Source organism: Triturus cristatus, chromosome 2_1, assembly GCF_964204655.1.
Source record: "Triturus cristatus chromosome 2_1, aTriCri1.1, whole genome shotgun sequence".
NCBI classification, from domain to species: Eukaryota; Metazoa; Chordata; class Amphibia; order Caudata; family Salamandridae; genus Triturus; species Triturus cristatus.
The window spans coordinates 738,860,928-738,877,661 of record NC_140581.1 but is presented as its reverse complement, the minus strand read 5'-3'; the positions used below and the strand labels follow the sequence as shown (position 1 = coordinate 738,877,661).

General features: G+C 43.8%; 1 protein-coding gene across 1 annotated transcript in view; it reads left to right on the top strand.

The window, feature by feature from the left end:
* The window catches only part of PPIC (peptidylprolyl isomerase C), a 98,438-nt gene that overhangs the window by 56,434 nt on the left and 25,270 nt on the right, over window positions 1-16,734 (top strand). The window contains exon 4 of the mRNA XM_085632675.1: window positions 4,900-5,084. Coding sequence (XP_085488801.1) covers window positions 4,900-5,084 — 185 coding nt within the window. The remainder of the gene's footprint in view (window positions 1-4,899; window positions 5,085-16,734) is intronic.

Here is a 16,734-nt window from a genome sequence, read left to right as displayed (position 1 = left end):
TGTTAGGTAACAAATATGTTGTCCAGATGAATCACAAACCATTCAAGTGTCAATGAAGTGTGAATATTCCAAGTTGCTGATTATGGTCTGTCTCGCTGCAAGGTCTAGATTTCAAAATGGAACTGAAAGCTGGAGTACAACATGGGAATACAGATGGACTTTCAATACGGTTTTAAAGATCCAACTCCTTTGGTGCCCGGTCTGGCAAAGTATTCTCTTGGGATGGGACTGTCCCCTGCATGATAAATAGGTGTGCATGTGCACCCCTGCCCAGCACTTCATTACGGCAATTGAGTCTAGTATCCTGCCTTTCATGTGGCCTAGCACCCCTGAAATCCTGTGTGTATAGTGAGATTTAGGGCTGCTATTGATCCTGGAACCCAGGGCTTGGCTCAGAGGTAAATTAGAGAGCACCCTAACTGTTACCCTTTAGTGACACAAGACAACTGTTTCTGTCCTTGTGTATTAAGCGGTGCTGGCAGTGTACATTTTTTAAAAATCCTTAGCATTGGGATAGGATTTTTTCCTTATTTCAGACCTGAGCTTGATGCATACCAGCCCATTTGTGTAAATCTCCGCTTCTCTGTGATGCACAGCCTCTCCCCTGACGTGTGTGTGTATGTAACGTGTTGTATTTTAGGTGTGTGTTGTATGTTTGGTTGGACGTTTATGTATGCTATAAGCCAGTGTGATCCATTTTGGATTGCCCTCAGAGGACGGTGCATCCTAAGACATTGGTGTGTTTAGGCTTGGAGACAAGACTGTCCTTAGAAATTCAATGTGACCTATTTAGCAAGTGGATGCTTATTAGTCCTTCTTTAGCAATCTCAGGGCCACAGTTGCTCTTAATAAATGTCAGGACCTTGGTCTTTTGTCGTCCTTGGAGTGGCCCACTGAACAAGGACATGGGTACTCCACAGATTACTTGAGGAGCTACTGGGGTCCATGGCTAGTATCCCCGACAACCAATCTTCCGGTGGGGAGGGAACACTTCCTGAAACTACACATCTCGTTAGAGAAGCTGTTGGTCTGCAGAGAACTGGGTGCCAGCCTTTCATCAGAGAAAAGAGTGCCTTGTCCCACACAGGCTGTCTGCCATAGAAGAAGGAGGTCAGTCACCAAGTACGGGAAAGCAGTGGCCCAAGAGAACCAGCTTGCCCTATGGGGTGTACCGGATCTTACCTAAGTGAACCGAGGGGCACCCTACCTTCTTGTTTAACCAAAGCACTTGTTTTTCAGCAAAGATGGACTAAGTACCTGCTTCTGCGACTGCCGAAAAGGAAAAGCGAGAGCCTGCGCAGTCTTTCTCTATACCCGAGGACCGCATCTCGAAGCCCAAACTGAAGAGAACAGATTCCCCACCATATGTGCTGATGCTGTATTTGCTGAGATGGTCCATCTGAGGCCAGCCAACGTGGAGAAAAAATAGATATAGCAGCCTCGGGGGACCACAAGGATGACTGCTTGATCTATGCTGAGAACAACCATCACTGCCTAAATGTGTAAAGAGTCTAAGGGTGAGCTTAAGTTGAATGCTCAAAAGACAAAATTCCTTACTGTAAATGGGTGCACATAATAGACTCCTATTGTCTGAGTTGAGAAGTATACCATAATTGGCTAAATATGTGTTGAGTCTGGGGGTAAAGATAGATAGACAACTATCTATGTCCACTAAAGTTTTCAAAGTTGTTCCTGTATATAACTTTCACATTTAAAATCCTGAGGAAGATCCTTCCTTACTTCTGTTTTGAAGGCAAGCATGCCTTAATCGGATCTCACCTGAGCTATGCAGACTCTTTTGATTTGGAGCTACTCCAATATTTGCTGCACAAGTTACAAAAGGTCACAGCCTTATAGGCAATTGTTCTCGGTCTTTGACTTATTCTTCACATATGGGAAGCACCCAGAGACCACTGGTGATACTGCGCTCTAGAACTGTATATTAACTTAACATGACCGCTTCCAGCCAATTCGCAAATCGACCTCAGCAGTGAAGCAACCTCAGCAAGTAGGAAAATCCTGTGTTATCCAGCTCAGAGATTTTGGGACCAGACCTGCAGGCTTGAGAGAGAGGTCAATGAGAATATATACAACTTCGATGGACCCTTGCTTGCTTGACCTTCTTGCCTTGCCCCACTTGAGGACTTGGTACTCCAGACAGTAGTGAGAAGATGATCAATGTGATCTACTTGGCCTACCTGATCTCTGCTCCATTGCAATCCGCTTGAAATGACACCGATGTCCAAGTCAACCATGACTCTACATTGGTTCTCTGTATTTTTTTTGGCCTCACATTTTTAAAAACTGATAACTCCTTTTGATTATTTGGTTACTGTTTACTTATTATTTTTTCCTGATTTTTCTAAATTGGTTTGGGAATTTTATTGCGTTGGTTTCTTGACTTTGAGATTGAACTTGTTACACATTTCTCTAGAGTATTACCTGCTGCTTTTACCAATGCCACGATTTTCTTGGAAATGTCATGTGATCTAACCAGATTGCGGTTATTAAATTGATAGGGGCACACCACATCCAAATTATTAACCCAAATTCAGACATTTTTATTTATTTCGAAACTTCATGAACGCCTAAATTATACACGTGATTTAAAGCTGTTCTGCTTTTCCTTGGTTCAGTACACCAAAGGCCAAGCCTTGCATTTTTAACTGGTGGTTTGCCACCTCTGCTGTGGAGTAACTAACAGCAGGTGGACTTCTTCATATCAGGCATGTCTCTTTTGGTCAGCATGAGAGTCCTCTATTCAGAGAATTGCATTCCAATATGCTTTTGTTTGCAGGGTCGCGACATAGGAAAGGGAGTGCAACCCATTACTGCCATGTTCATAAGGATTCTTTGATTCTTTGCTGGTGCAAGAGACTGACAGATGCCTTCTTGCACTAAAAATACACTGTTAATTAATAAAGTTGACCGTGAAGAATGCAGAAATTCACGAGTCTCCTTTCCATTATGGATTGGATCAATGCGGTTCTCTTCTCTTTGTTCCTAATGAGGACAGGGCTTAGGGGTATGTAGCCAAACTAGGGAAAGTTCTAGCATGGAGGTTTAATTTCCTTTCTACACTTCAACTCTCTTCAGTCTTAGCAGTTTAAAGAGGGAGCCATCGATTTTCACCAAGTGACATGATCTGAAAAGCTTATAATTCAGATGCGTAATTTCTTCTCTCTGTGCTGTTCTTATTTCCTTCTGCCAACCTTAACAAAAACAAGTTGTTCTGTCAACATCATGAACATCTTCCCTCTTTTTGTTCTGGGGTCCCAGTAGACTACTACATAGGAAGAAGGTCAGAATTTCAGATGTTTTTCTTAATTCCCAAGCTGCTGGCCAACATTGCTTGTTTGCAGTTGACCAATAATTGATTGTTCCTCACTTTTAGGGAAAAAGTTGATTCAGTCCAAAATAAACTGAGTAATATTACATCCCAAATGTATATTTTCCGTAAATTACTACAACTCTCCTTTTTCATTTTGTTTGGCTTAGAAACCTGATTCCGTTGGCATCCAACATGCGTCAAACGGTATGGCTTCCTTTTCTTGGTCAGAAGAAATGGTCAAAACTTTACGGTGCTGCAAAGGGAATAGTAAGTGCTTAGAAAATTAGGAACATGATGTATGGTGGCCAGTAAGAAAAATAGTCCGTTATAAGAGTGCACAATTTCCATCCAAATACAAAAGTTATTTAACCTGGTGCTCCTGTCACTCCCTTAGCAGTATGAGATGAGAGAACAACCCACAAACAGAATCGAAAATTCAAATTGAAACTGACCACGGTTTCTCAAATTGAAGCCCATATTACATGCATCTTCCTGCCAGCAGTAAACCAGCATCCTTTGTACAATTACAGTCCCAGCTCTTTGTCACCACAGGTGGATGAACAATACATCATAGGAGCAGCAGTTGTTTCAATCTCGTTGTTTGGCACTAGAAAATCTGATTTTAATGTGCATGGAGGACTGATTGCATGACCATATTGGGGATGCTCTTGACGTTATCAGGGGCCTTTTTCAATCAAACACAATTTACAGGTGCACGTGTTGCCTCTATTGCAAATCTTGTTCATTAAAACCAAAACACAAACAGAAGGAGTGAGATGAGAAGGAGACCTGGCTAAAGTTTCCTCGCTATGACTGTCACACAAAAGGTATGGCAAGGCTAAATAAACACGTTCTTTGGTTGTATAAGGTGTATATCCAGATCTTCCTGGGAGGTTAAAACAGTCGCCACCCACAGATTGTGGGATGCTTGATCATCCTGCCTGACTTCATGCTGATAATTATCATGTCAGGAAAGGTTCACCAAGCTGCTATGGGAACTCTTAATCTTTTATTTTGGGATCAGAGTTTTATATATGAGAACATCTAAAACTGTAAATTACTTATTTTCTATTAGGTAAGCTGACAAGGGCAAAACAAATTGTGGATGGTTAACGAAAATTGTCTTGACATCCTTAAAGTTTCAATCGACATGTTTCAGTCTACTATGACAGTCACTGTGGGTTGTGAGGCTTTCGTTAGGACTGTAAGATCCCTGTTATATACTGTATCTCACTTCTTAGTTATTTCCTGATTTGGCAGTAAACACAATACAAACAAGCAACAAATAAATAGGTACAGATACTCAATCCTAATTTCTCTGGGATTTCCCTGTAAATAGACGAGTACACACATTAATTATATATATATAATGATGAAAATATATTGGCATGCAGATGCATGCAACTTTTTTCAAAAGGTTGAGTTTGTAAACTATTAGTATACTGTCTATTATCTGTAATGATGATATCGGATTAAATTTCAAACGAATGTTTTTTTGTTGTTGAATAAAACACAATTGTAAGGTCTTAAAAGGATTTATGCAGCTTGAACTGCTTTTCTTCCCCCAGGTAGCAGCATATATGGAAAAACATTCCCAGATGAGAACTTCAAGCTGAAACACTACGGTATTGGCTGGATCAGCATGGCTAATGCCGGGCCTGATACCAATGGGTCGCAGTTCTTTATAACTACAACTAAACCTTCTTGGCTGGACGGGAAACACGTGGTGTTTGGCAAAATCCTGGAGGGCATGGTGGGTAATATCTTGAAATATGCATATCTTTAAAATGTGTTCGACACATTTGTCACTGTCGTTTTATCTTTTTCACCCTATAAGAAAAAAAGCAGAGTCGTACAGATAGTCTAAATAGTACCAATGTATTACATTTGGTTTACAGTGGATTTTGACATACATTCATGATAGCATTCCAAAAGGTCCTCTACCTAGACTGCACTATCGTCTTCAAAATCCTAGATGGCCAGAACAGCACCCAACTGTTGCAGTAGTTTGAGAGATTTTCTGGATCAAGTTACAGCTTTTTAATAAATGGGGTCACTTCAGATTCAATAAAGAGCAATGTGTGTAACAACTGATTCAATAATAAAAAGTTGTATGAAAGGGAGAAGGTAAAGAGATGGGTGAATTTCAGATGTGTGCCAATAAAACTGATTTTTTTAAGGGAACGTGAGTCAAAATGTTTGGATCGACTTGAAGTGATTAATGTTGGTTTGAAGGTGGTGGAAATGGATTAGAGCCACATTATTAAATAGGATGGTAACTATAAATATTAAGATGGGTTTGATTGTATACATTTGGGTAGTCTTGGTGTGTGTTTGTGCAGGTTTGTGAAATTGTCATGAAAGTGAAATTTGTGGTGTACTGGAAAGTGGTATGTGGTGCATTGTATTCTATTGTGGTTATTTACGTGTCATAAATACCGAACTATACAAAGTATGAAGTCAAGGGAAGGTTAAAGTTGCAATGGTTCCAATGTCTCATTTAGTACCTTCGTCTATCTTCTCTGTAGAAATCAATGTGGGGTATCAAGAATAAAGAAGACCTTATTTCAGGATTATGTATACATGCTGTATCTCAGCATTAGTTCACATTTTTACCCTCCCATGTTGTAACATTCAACTCCACCTGGGTGTAATGACCCAGCAATGAAAATAGCTATTGTGAGACTCTTGCTAAGGAAAAGAAGCTTTCCTTATAATCCACAAAGTTGGCTAATTTAATTAAACTTTACTATGTATAAGTTTACGAAATTTGCTTTTACAGATTAAGTACAAGACCACATAGAAACCCAGACAGTATTTAATCCTTTGTCACATTTACATGTTTAGTCTGAGGATACCTTTGACAGAATTTCCTCTGGCCTTATGAATGGACCCTGGTTTGTGGCCTTACACTGCCTACTTTACATAGGGCAACACCTGTGTTTCCCTTGCTAGCAATGCTGAAGGGGGCACAGGGCAATCTTAAGAGGTGTGCTTCAGAATAACCCCTTACTGTAGTTTTTATAGTGTGCTTCTTTGTGGCCTAGTACTTCTAGTCTTGTACGAACTGCTGGGGTGTCCCCAAAACCCCTCATCACCAAGAGTCTTTCCAACAGCTGATGTCAAAGTATCCTGTTGAGCATTGGTAACCTTATTCAGATGGCTGAGCACATCACTTTCCACTTCTCTGTAGAACCTTAGGGTGTACTACCTAGACGAGATGTCAAGAGGGGGTTTCTTTTGTACTGCATAGAGTCAGCCACAGGGCTGTTGGTTATGGTGGAAGAGTCCCACAAGATCTCCAACTTACCTACATTTAGAGGAATTGCTTCTGAGAGGTCTACTACAGCTTTAGATTTTGCCCTTCCCTGGTTATTGGGCCCATATTGTCAAGCTTTGAGACAGCTCAATGTACCTCTCCTCATTCTTCTATAACATGAGAGGCAACTTGAGGTTTTTAGGTTGTTGCATCCAGGAGGCTTATGTTCATTTCCTGGACCCTCAGTCACTTTGTCAACGTTGTCCACAGCGGTCTGATTACCTATTCCATGCAGAATTCCCTCATCAATGATGGGTGCAAATACTGGCCAAAATATACACTGGTGTCCCTTTTTGTAGAGCTCATGTGGAGGCTGAAGTGTGTGCATGTGTGTATAGGCCTGCTCCAGGACCCCCCCCCCCCAGATGCACTGGGGGTAGTGCTTGTACAACCTATTCTAAAAACTCACATTTACTCCTCCTCAAACAGCTTAGTGTTTTTTGTGTTTTTAAATCATTATCTGTCTAGCTTTGCAGCCCCACTCACTCCCTAACCTGCATACAACCTCTCCAGTTCTTGCTTCAGGTAGCCATGACAAGTCTATGGACGATTCCTCTTCACCTTTAAGGTGGGACAATGCCCAAAAGCCACGCCATTTTTAACAGAACATTCACTCGATGTGATGGTCTGAAGCAAGAGATGGGATGAAGCGTCCTGATCCTACAGTGTATTTGCTCCCAGGTGGTGCCACCGAAATTTATTCCGCAGAAAAGAATTTTCCTATCAGTCTACAAACAGATTCTCCTGCATAGAGGAAATCTGGCCATACATCTTGGACTCTGGCTTGTTTTCCGCTACAGCAAATTATTAGGTCTAGCCTGGGCAGCGCATGTGCTGTTCTGCGAGCCATGCTGTATTGGAATATGTACTTGAAGCCCCGCCCACTCTCCGTCCATATTTGTCATTGGCTTGTGTCATTGTCCTTTGTAAATGCTGGCTTCTGATTCGCTGTTAGGCTTGTTAGTCCCACCTTGTCTTCATTTGTAACCTCCCATGAGGACTGGCCCTTTTACTTCAGTAGTTACACAGTACGTCTTCTTTAGTCTGTAAGCACAATTTCTTCAATGAGTTTCCTTTACTGCAGGAGGGCCTCTCTTGCGCAGTTGTACCACCGGCTTCTTCATTTAACTCGTAGCAAATGGGGAGCTCTCAGTGGCGATGGGAGACAGAAGGGGGTAACTCAGAGATGCCTTCAAGCATTTGGAATGCGATACGTCTCACATTTGCGAGAGTTTAAGCTAATGGCATTATATATGACAATGCCTTTTATTTATGTTTTAAAAACAAAAACCTAAATAAAAGGCATTGTCATTTACAATGCCAATAGCTCAAACTTGCGCAAATGCGAGACCTATTGCATTGCAGATGCTTGTTTTTATTAAAGGTGTAATGGCTGACCTGTAACCATGCATTATACTGTTCCAATTAAGTTATGGTGGGTGGCACTAGTTCACTGGTGTGGGGCCCTGCAAGACCTCATTATTTTCCCTCTTATAGAAAGGAAAACCAACATTCATCCCTCCCTTATAGAAGTGGGTTCAGGCTGACCAGAAAGTTACATCCCACATTCAGGGCACTTCAGTTGCTTTGACGAGGACTGGGATAGGTAGCCTCTGAAAGGCTTGGTGTTCCAGTCGAGAGGGCCTGTTTCCCTCCTATCAAAAGTATGGCTGGAATTTAAGGCTTACACAGGTTCTGCTTCTCCTTCTCTCATATTGGCGGAGCCACTTGCTCTCATTGTACCCCTATGCATCTTAGTGATCACCTGATTGGGGGGGGGGGGGGCTGAGCTTCAGCTTAACCGGACAATCATGTTGGCATATAATGTCAAATTACATTATAGGAGAAGCAGGGCGAATGAGAGGCGCTTAAGAGGCAGTGGAAAGGAAGAGAAATGCAGATTGGTTGCAGTACCAACTGAGAGCAACACTATTTTGTAAAATAATCAAAAAAATTTAGGGCTTTGAAAACAGAGGTGTTCAGAGGTGCAAAGTGCTTATAAGTTCATGAAGCCATTTTGTTTGCCTGCCACACTTGTATGGATGATTCCTCCTGCAGTTGTTGTTTTAAGGTTCATCGTGACTGATGGTCGCTCATTGTATGCTACAGGTAGGCTTCCCACAGTTGTGGGTCTCTCTCTTGTTTCTACCAGTAGCCAGTTCCTTCTTCCTGGTGTCTGACTCCCTGGTACCCTAATAGGCAGGAGCTTCTCATAACCTAAAGTCTGGTGCCACTATTGGCAAAGAAAGGAGAAGGCCCTAGTCATGCTCACCAGGTACCAAGTTAATACATCATAAATTGAAAATGTACTGAGTAGGTAAACATTTTGTTCCTGATGGTTTCCTCAACTACCTAACACATAAGAGGTCAGTCAGATTCCTTGGTGCACTCAGTATAAATAAAACACTTAAAGTTTGCCATGATTATTCAACTGGTTGTGTTATGTAATAAATTAATAATTTTTCACCATACTGCCTACTTATTATATAGTCCGTATCTTGGCACTTTGCATCAAATGGCTTCCATTATGTGCATCAAAAGGAGGTTAACACGTGCCTCCAACTACTGTATTTTTTTTCTATTGAATACCAGATGCAGACATGCAAAATACATATTTGTCACCAACACTAGTTCCTGCATACTACGCCTCCCTACCTTTCTCGATCAGGACATTGGTGGCAGTGCTGGCTGCCTCTAGGGATGTGGGTATCCCAAAACCAATGTTCTACATTTAAAAATGCGATTGCTTACTTGACTCAAGTAGCCCAACCTTTCATCTCATGTTGCCAGAGATGGTTTTACGTTTTACATTTCCATGAGGAATCAATCCACCATAACAGTAAACTGTGTTCAATCAAATTTAAATCCTGATAACATCCACACTCCCAGCTAGATCGGGTTCAGAAGCCTCTACTTTCTACATTCAGAAAATTCCCAGATTTTCCAGTGAAGCAGGCAAAAAGGCGTCACTTTGACAATAAATTCCGTTCTCAGTTGTGGGGATAGCATTATAGCCGGACGTCAGACACTGTTACTTCCTCGTCTTCACGCTATGTCTCCTACCCCCTTTACCCACCTCTTCCCTCCTTCATTCTTTGTCTACCTTTCCTCTCTCCCCTAAATTTCTCTCCCCTTGCCTACTTTGTTTATCCTTATGCCTATGCTATGCTTTTGTAACTCATGTTACTCATGTAACTATGCTCCAGCAACTGATGTATTGTGTATCTATGTTCTGAAACAATGTTCTTCCTCGTGTAAAGCACTCTGGTACCTCCGGGTCTAGCCAGCGCTATATAAAACTTTTCAAATAAATAATATATGCCGACAAGGCGGGTTTTTGATGCATTAGCATAGTCCCTGTAAATTAGAAGGGTGAAGTTATAATTTAGATTTTGGGCAGAGAGTGTATAATCGTATAATCTAAAATGCGACACCACTGAGGACTTGTATAACGAACTGTAACAAAGTACCTCTACAGGTGGTTGTCGTGTTCTCCTTGCCCCAGGAATCACACAGGAGTCAGGTTAGTGTTGCTCTATTCTTTATTTCGTATTGTTGCTTCCCTTGCCCACATGCTCAGCCATCCTGATGCCCTCTTCCCTCGTACTGCCCGGTCCACTGCCTGACTGGAAGTGGTGTCCAGTTCCCTTCCTGTCTTGTGGTCCGGTGCAGGGTCTTAGTGCCCTTCACCCCAGGCCACTACATCTCCCCCTTTTGTCACCAAGAAAAGATGAGAGAAGAGAGAGAGAGAAAGAAAGGTGGTAGATAAAGGGATAAGGGAGAAGAGATAGCTCAGAGTAAAGAAATGATACGTGTGCATCCCCATCACTGCATTTCCTCAATAAGTCTTTTCGGCCTTCTGCTCACTCTTTTTGGACAAGTCTCTTCCTGTGATTCTTCTTGCCCTTCACCCTTGTCCATTGTGATCCATCGCTTCATCTCCTCCTGTTGCAGTATCTTGGCCATCTTCATTCCCGGTGTTCAGTCCTTTGAAATGAAAACTATTCTGTGTTATTCTGTGATGTTCTGACGCAGCTGTAATCATTGGCCCCTTCACGTGTATGATCGTTAGTGGTTCCTTTGAGAACGGACTTTCTTTGCTGTCGCTGATGCGCTACCACTGAGTCTCCTTCTTTGAGGTGTGACTGGGTGGCATGACGCCTTGCATCTGCATATGCTTTCATCTTTTCTTTGGCTTCCTTGTCTTTAGCTGCAATGCTGCTGTGCTCTGGTGACGCCGTTGCCTCTATCTTTGGAAGCCTTGTCCTCCCCAATACCAACTCAGCGGGGCATCTTCCCGTGGAGCTGTGAGGTGTGTTTCTGTAGTCTCATAGAACCTGACATAGGGCCTGCCCGGTGGAGATTTGTGCCAGCTTTGCTTGTTGGACCGCTTTCTTTATGTTCCCCATGAACCGTTCCACCATGCCGTTCGCTTGTGGCCACAGCAGTGTTATCTTCCTGTGATGAATGCCTAGGTAGGACATGAACTTTCGGAACTCTTCTCCTGAAAATGGAGGACCATTGTCTGTTTTTAGAGTTTCGGGGGAGCCCCAGGCCGCAAATATGTCATCCAGGATTGTTAGCGTTGCTGTAGCAGATGTTGAGGATACATGTGGCACTATGGGGAATCGTGAGTACTCAATGATCACAAGCAGGTAGTTGCCCGTGTCTAGTAACCCAAAGAAGTCGGCTGCCAACGTTGTCCACACCGCCCTTGGTAGCTCTGACATTTGTAGAGGTTCGGGTTTGGCTGGCTGTCCTGACGTTTGACAGATGTGACCTGTCACAATGGTGTCTTCCACCATTCTATTCAGGCCAGGGAACCAGACTTTCTCCCTTAGCATCTTTTTTGTCGCCACCGTTCCGCGGTGTGACTCGTGTGCCACATGACAGTCTGTCGTCTTAGTGAACTTGGTATCACTATCCTTGTTCCTCGCATGATTATTCCTGTTTCTGTCTCCGACATTTCTTCATGTATTTTCTTTAGTGCTAGCATTTCCTCCTTGCTTACTCCTTCTCCCCAGGTGTAGTTTTTGTTGTGTCTCCATCTCTGCATCCTTGTCGTTTCTTTGACCAGCTGCAGGGTGGCATTGTTTGCTGTCTCCCACTCTAGCTCCACTAATGATATTAGCGACGGAGTGTTTTGCTTTAGTACAAAATTGAGATATTCCTCAGCCATTGATGCGGTCTCTGGTGACTGTGGTAGAGGGTGTTTCGACATGTAGTCAGCCGGGTTATGCTCCTTTCCGGGTTTATGCACAATTTTGAAGTCATAATCCATCAACCGTATGCCCCAGCGCTCAATGCGAGGTGGCATTTTTGCAGACTGTTTGCCATAGATTGTCACCAGAGCCTGATGATCTGTTATGATGGTGAATGACTTCCCGTAGATGAACATGTGATAGTATTCACACACACATACCACTTCTAGGCTTTCTTTTTCTGGTTGGGAGTATGCCTTCTCAATGTCAGACAAGTTTTTGCTTGCATATGCAACGATCTTTCTTGGTGAATCTCTCCCCGGCTGGTGCTGCGCTAGTATAGCTCCTAGACCAACTGGGCTGGCGTCAGCTCCGTGCATAGCAAAGGGTCAAAACAGGCAAGATGATCTACAGTCATTACAGCCTCTCTGATGGCTTCAAAGGCCCAACTACATTGTTGTGACCAAATTAATTTCTGACCTTGCTTTGTTAGCTCTCGGAGCAGTATGCTCACCATGGCGAAGTCCTTGATGTAGCAAGCACAGTAGCTGGCAAGCCCCAGAAATGACCTTACTTCTGCGACATTCTTCGGGGGATTCGCGTTTCTCAGTGTCTCTACTTTGCTGGGATCCGGCCTCATTCCTTTCTTGGAGAAAATGTGTCCAAAAATACCAATTCACTTCTCCCCAGTTCGCACTTGTCTGCGTTTCATGTTAATCCCGCTTGTTCTAGCTGTAGGCATACTTGATGCAGGGCCCTATCATGTTCCTCATCTGACCGCCCGAATACTAGAATGTCATCACTATAGTTTAGGCTGTTCTTCACCGACCTTATCACCTGCCTTATGGTCTCTTGAAATATCTCTGCAGCCGATGAAATGCCAAAACTCAGTCTCTTGTAGCGAAACAGGCCCATGTGCGTCGAATGTGGTAATGTATCTTGACTGCTGGTCCAACGGTAGTTGCTGGTACCCTTTGCACAAGTCTAACTTCGAGAACTCGCAGGCCCCAGTGAGACAGCTGATCATCTCGTTTAGATGTGGCCCCAGGTGGCGTTCTTGCTCGATTGCTGTATCTGGTACCCTCATGTCCACACATATGCGGATCTTGGAGGTGTTCTTTTTCGGCACTGCCACTATTGGAGACACCCAAGGCGTCGGCCCTTCTGCAGGCTCAATGCTGTCGTGGACCAGTAAACTTTTAATTTCCTCTTCAACTTGTGGTTGCAGGTGTATTGGTACCCGCCGATGATGTTATGCTACTGGCTTGACCGCCTCGTTCATCAACAGCAGACTGTGATAGCGGCGGCTTCGCTTTCATTTTCTCATACTCCGACATGCACATGATGTTGCATGTGGCCCCGCTGTCAAGCATGAACTGTGTATTATGCCACCCTACTTCAATGTCCACGGTTGCAGTTTTCTTTATTTGATGCTTCTCCACGAGATGAATGTGCTCTGGTCTCTGGTCTTCCCTGGGGGCATCGGACATTAGGTACAGTCGTGCCACGTTCACAGGTGCTGCCGTTTCTAACGACTCATCAGAGGAACTGCGATTTGCTGTTTCCATGTGTCTGGCGTACCGGCTGGTGGTACTGGTGTTCATCCGCGGTCTTGCCACTCTGCCCCTCTCGCTTCTGAACTGCCTGCTCATGCAGGCGTTTGCGAAGTGATTATCCCTGTTGCATTTCCTGCATCTCTGGCCCATCGCCGGGCACGCACCGACATGCAGAAAGTCTAGTCCGTATCTGTAACACATTTGTTCATTCTTCTTTGCTGGAGCGGCCGCTGGGTATTCTTTCTTCTTGCCGTTTCCCGTGATACAATGTGCTTGTTCCACTCTTTTCTCTAGCTCCATCTCTTTGGCATGCGCTGTTGCTCTCACTTCCGTGCGGGCCATGGTCAATATTGTCTCCAGCGTCGTTGGTTCCTTCAGGACACGTGCACGGACCTCTACAGACTGACAAACTTCAATGGTGCGCAGTCGTATCGCCTGCTCATTGTCAAACTTGTCAAACTCACAGTATGTGACCAATTTTCGCAGTCGTGTTGCGAAGTCGTCAAGGGACTCCTCTGTTCTCTGACACGCTGTGTTGAAGGTGTATCTCTCAAAGTCAATGTTCCGTTGCGGGTCAAATTTCGCTGTGAGGCACTGTATCACCCCTTGGTATGTTGCTGTTTGATCGCTGGGAAATGTTATGAGCAGGTCCTCCACTTCATCCCCTGCGAGATTCAGAAGGAGGTCCAGCTGTTTGCAGTCCACAATGTCCGTGGCGCGCATGTAACGCTTGAATTGTCTAATCCACCTCTCCCACCTGATGCCAGCCTGTGGTTCCAATAGGCTGAATGGCAATGGTCTTCGAAATATTGCTTGAGGACTCTTTGTGTCACTTTCTGTGTCAACCATTTTTTTTTCTTTGTTTTGTCTGACATGCAGCTCCCTTACAGGTCTTCTTTTCAGAGATTGCCTTCTTTCTGCGGTGACAGTGGCACTCCCCCCTCTATTTATTGTCACTTTCTGTCATTTTGTTGCCACTTCACTGTCACAATTTATGTTTACTTTTCTTTTCCTTAAGTAGTTCTATTTCCTAATGAATTTCATCCCTTTTTCTTTTCTTTTCTTATTTTTTTTATTACTTTTCTTTTCTTTTGAATTGCACATTTCTTTTTTGTATTTGTCTGCTTTTACTTTAATCAGGCCTCCTGGCCTTTCAATTCCACTTTATTCACCTTTTTCGTGGTTGCCTGACTTCAAAATGGCCTCCCGGCCTTCCTCTTATTCTATTGGCTTGCTTTGCCTGTCCTTAAGATGGCTGCCGGATCTCGCGAGACCGAGATTTCCGGTGCTTGACCCCCCCCCCCCCCCAAAATGGCCACCGGGTCTTCCCGGGCGCTGATTGTATGCACCCGCCTGGTCCCAAAATGGCCGCCGTGTTCATGCGAGATTTGCCTTAAAATCTACGCGCGAGGCGTGCGGCAGGGACACAGTCGGGTGCAGTGCTGAGGCGCTCGATGCACCCACACGGAGGCAAGTACACCGCTTGCCTTCAGAAAGGTTGGGGGGGGGCCTCTTACCGTGTCTTCGCTGTGGCTGGCGTGCTCCGGCGCTGTTGCCTCGATTCTCAGGGCTCGGACCAGGGTAGACTCCTGGCTCCGTTTCTTCCTGCGACCGGGTGGGCTCCGGACGTCGCAGCTGTTCTTTCTATTTTCCGGCGGACCATGGTGGGCTCCTGGCTCCTTTCTTGAGTCACGAGGGACCGCGGTGCACGCGTTTGATGGTGTTTTGAAATCCCATCTTCGTCGCCAGTTGTCGTGTTCTCCTTGCCCCAGGAATCACACAGGAGTCAGGTTAGTGTTGCTCTATTTTTTTATTTGTATTGTTGCTTCCCTTGCCCACATGCACATCCGTCCTGATGCCCTATTCCCTCGTACTGCCCTGTCCACTCCCTGACCGGAAGTGGTGTCCAGTTCACTTCCTGTCTTGTGGTCTGTTGCAGGGTCCTAGGGCCCTTCACCCCAGGCCACTACAGTGTTCTTCTGGAATCTGATATAAATTGGATCCTTCATTTTGCAATATTTATTCTCTACTTCATGTATGTTGATATCTGAATATGAATAGAAGATGAAAAGTCGATGTATGACTCAATAGAAATTATATTTAAAAAAAGGTTCAAAATCTATTGCACTCAAATATGGTAAAATTCAGAAAGGTTTCCTCTCAGTTCCTTGTTATCTTACTACCAGGTCATTCTGCCATCAGTGAAATTCCACTTACAACCCTCCCTATTCGTTCCCTGGCTTTGCACAGGCCAGAATGATTGCCAGTGTCTTTTGCAAGCATTCCACCCATCCTCTGTTTGTTTTTCTTGCTGCATTTATGATCTCTGACACTAGTAGTAAGAGAGGCCAAACCATGGGTAGCTGCTGCAGAGAATATTGTACGATGCACTGAATGCAGCGAGGTTTTAATTCAACTGTTTATGAATGTTTACTGTATTTATGAGCACACGATCACCGCAGCTTTTGGGCACTTTTTAGACGCATGGATTCCTAAACCGAGATTATCATAAATTTAAAGCAGTTATAAATCAAACCAACAAAAACTAGACTCCGCTCGGTGGGCAGCGAGTTCCATTCTTTAGCTGCTGCACATGAACATTTTAGTTTTCCATAAGAAGCAGAGCATCTAACAAGAATTTGCTTCCAGAATGCAAAGAGTGGACGGGGAGTGAATGTTGAATTTATTGGAAAAAATAAGGGAACACCACCATGGATGACCCTATAAAGAATGACGTGATTTAATTTGAATTCACTGGACGAATGGAGCTGCATCAGTGCAATGGTAATATTCTCTCCAGAAGTAGTCATGGAAATAATGTGGGCAGCTGCATTTTGGATCAACTGTAACCTTCAGATTAACTTTTTAAGTAAGGCCAGATATCACGAGCTGGCATAGTCCAGCCTTCACTGTATGAAAGCTGCGACTACTGGTTTATGAAAATCCGCAGGAATAAAAGGCAGGCTTTTCTTGAAATGCTTGAAGTACCAAAAACAGGGTCAGGTAACCTTATTGATCTGAGGTACAAAAGGTAGGTTGAAATCTAAGATGACACCTAGAATTTTGAAGGTGTCAACAGGGGCTGGGACTGGGTCTGTTCTATCAGGTTTCTATCTATTTGGCTCCATTCTTGAGGCTTCTTCGTATCAGGGTACCACAAGAAACTGGTGAGTTTTCTACCAGGATTTTGTACTTTTTGCACAAAATGCTAAACAAACACTTGTTGAGAGGGAGATCAAAGGTTACTATAGCTATTGGATACTTCACGTATGCAAATGTGGTCTATAACCATAAATACAGTCTGTATTAAGGTCAGACAGTGCTTTC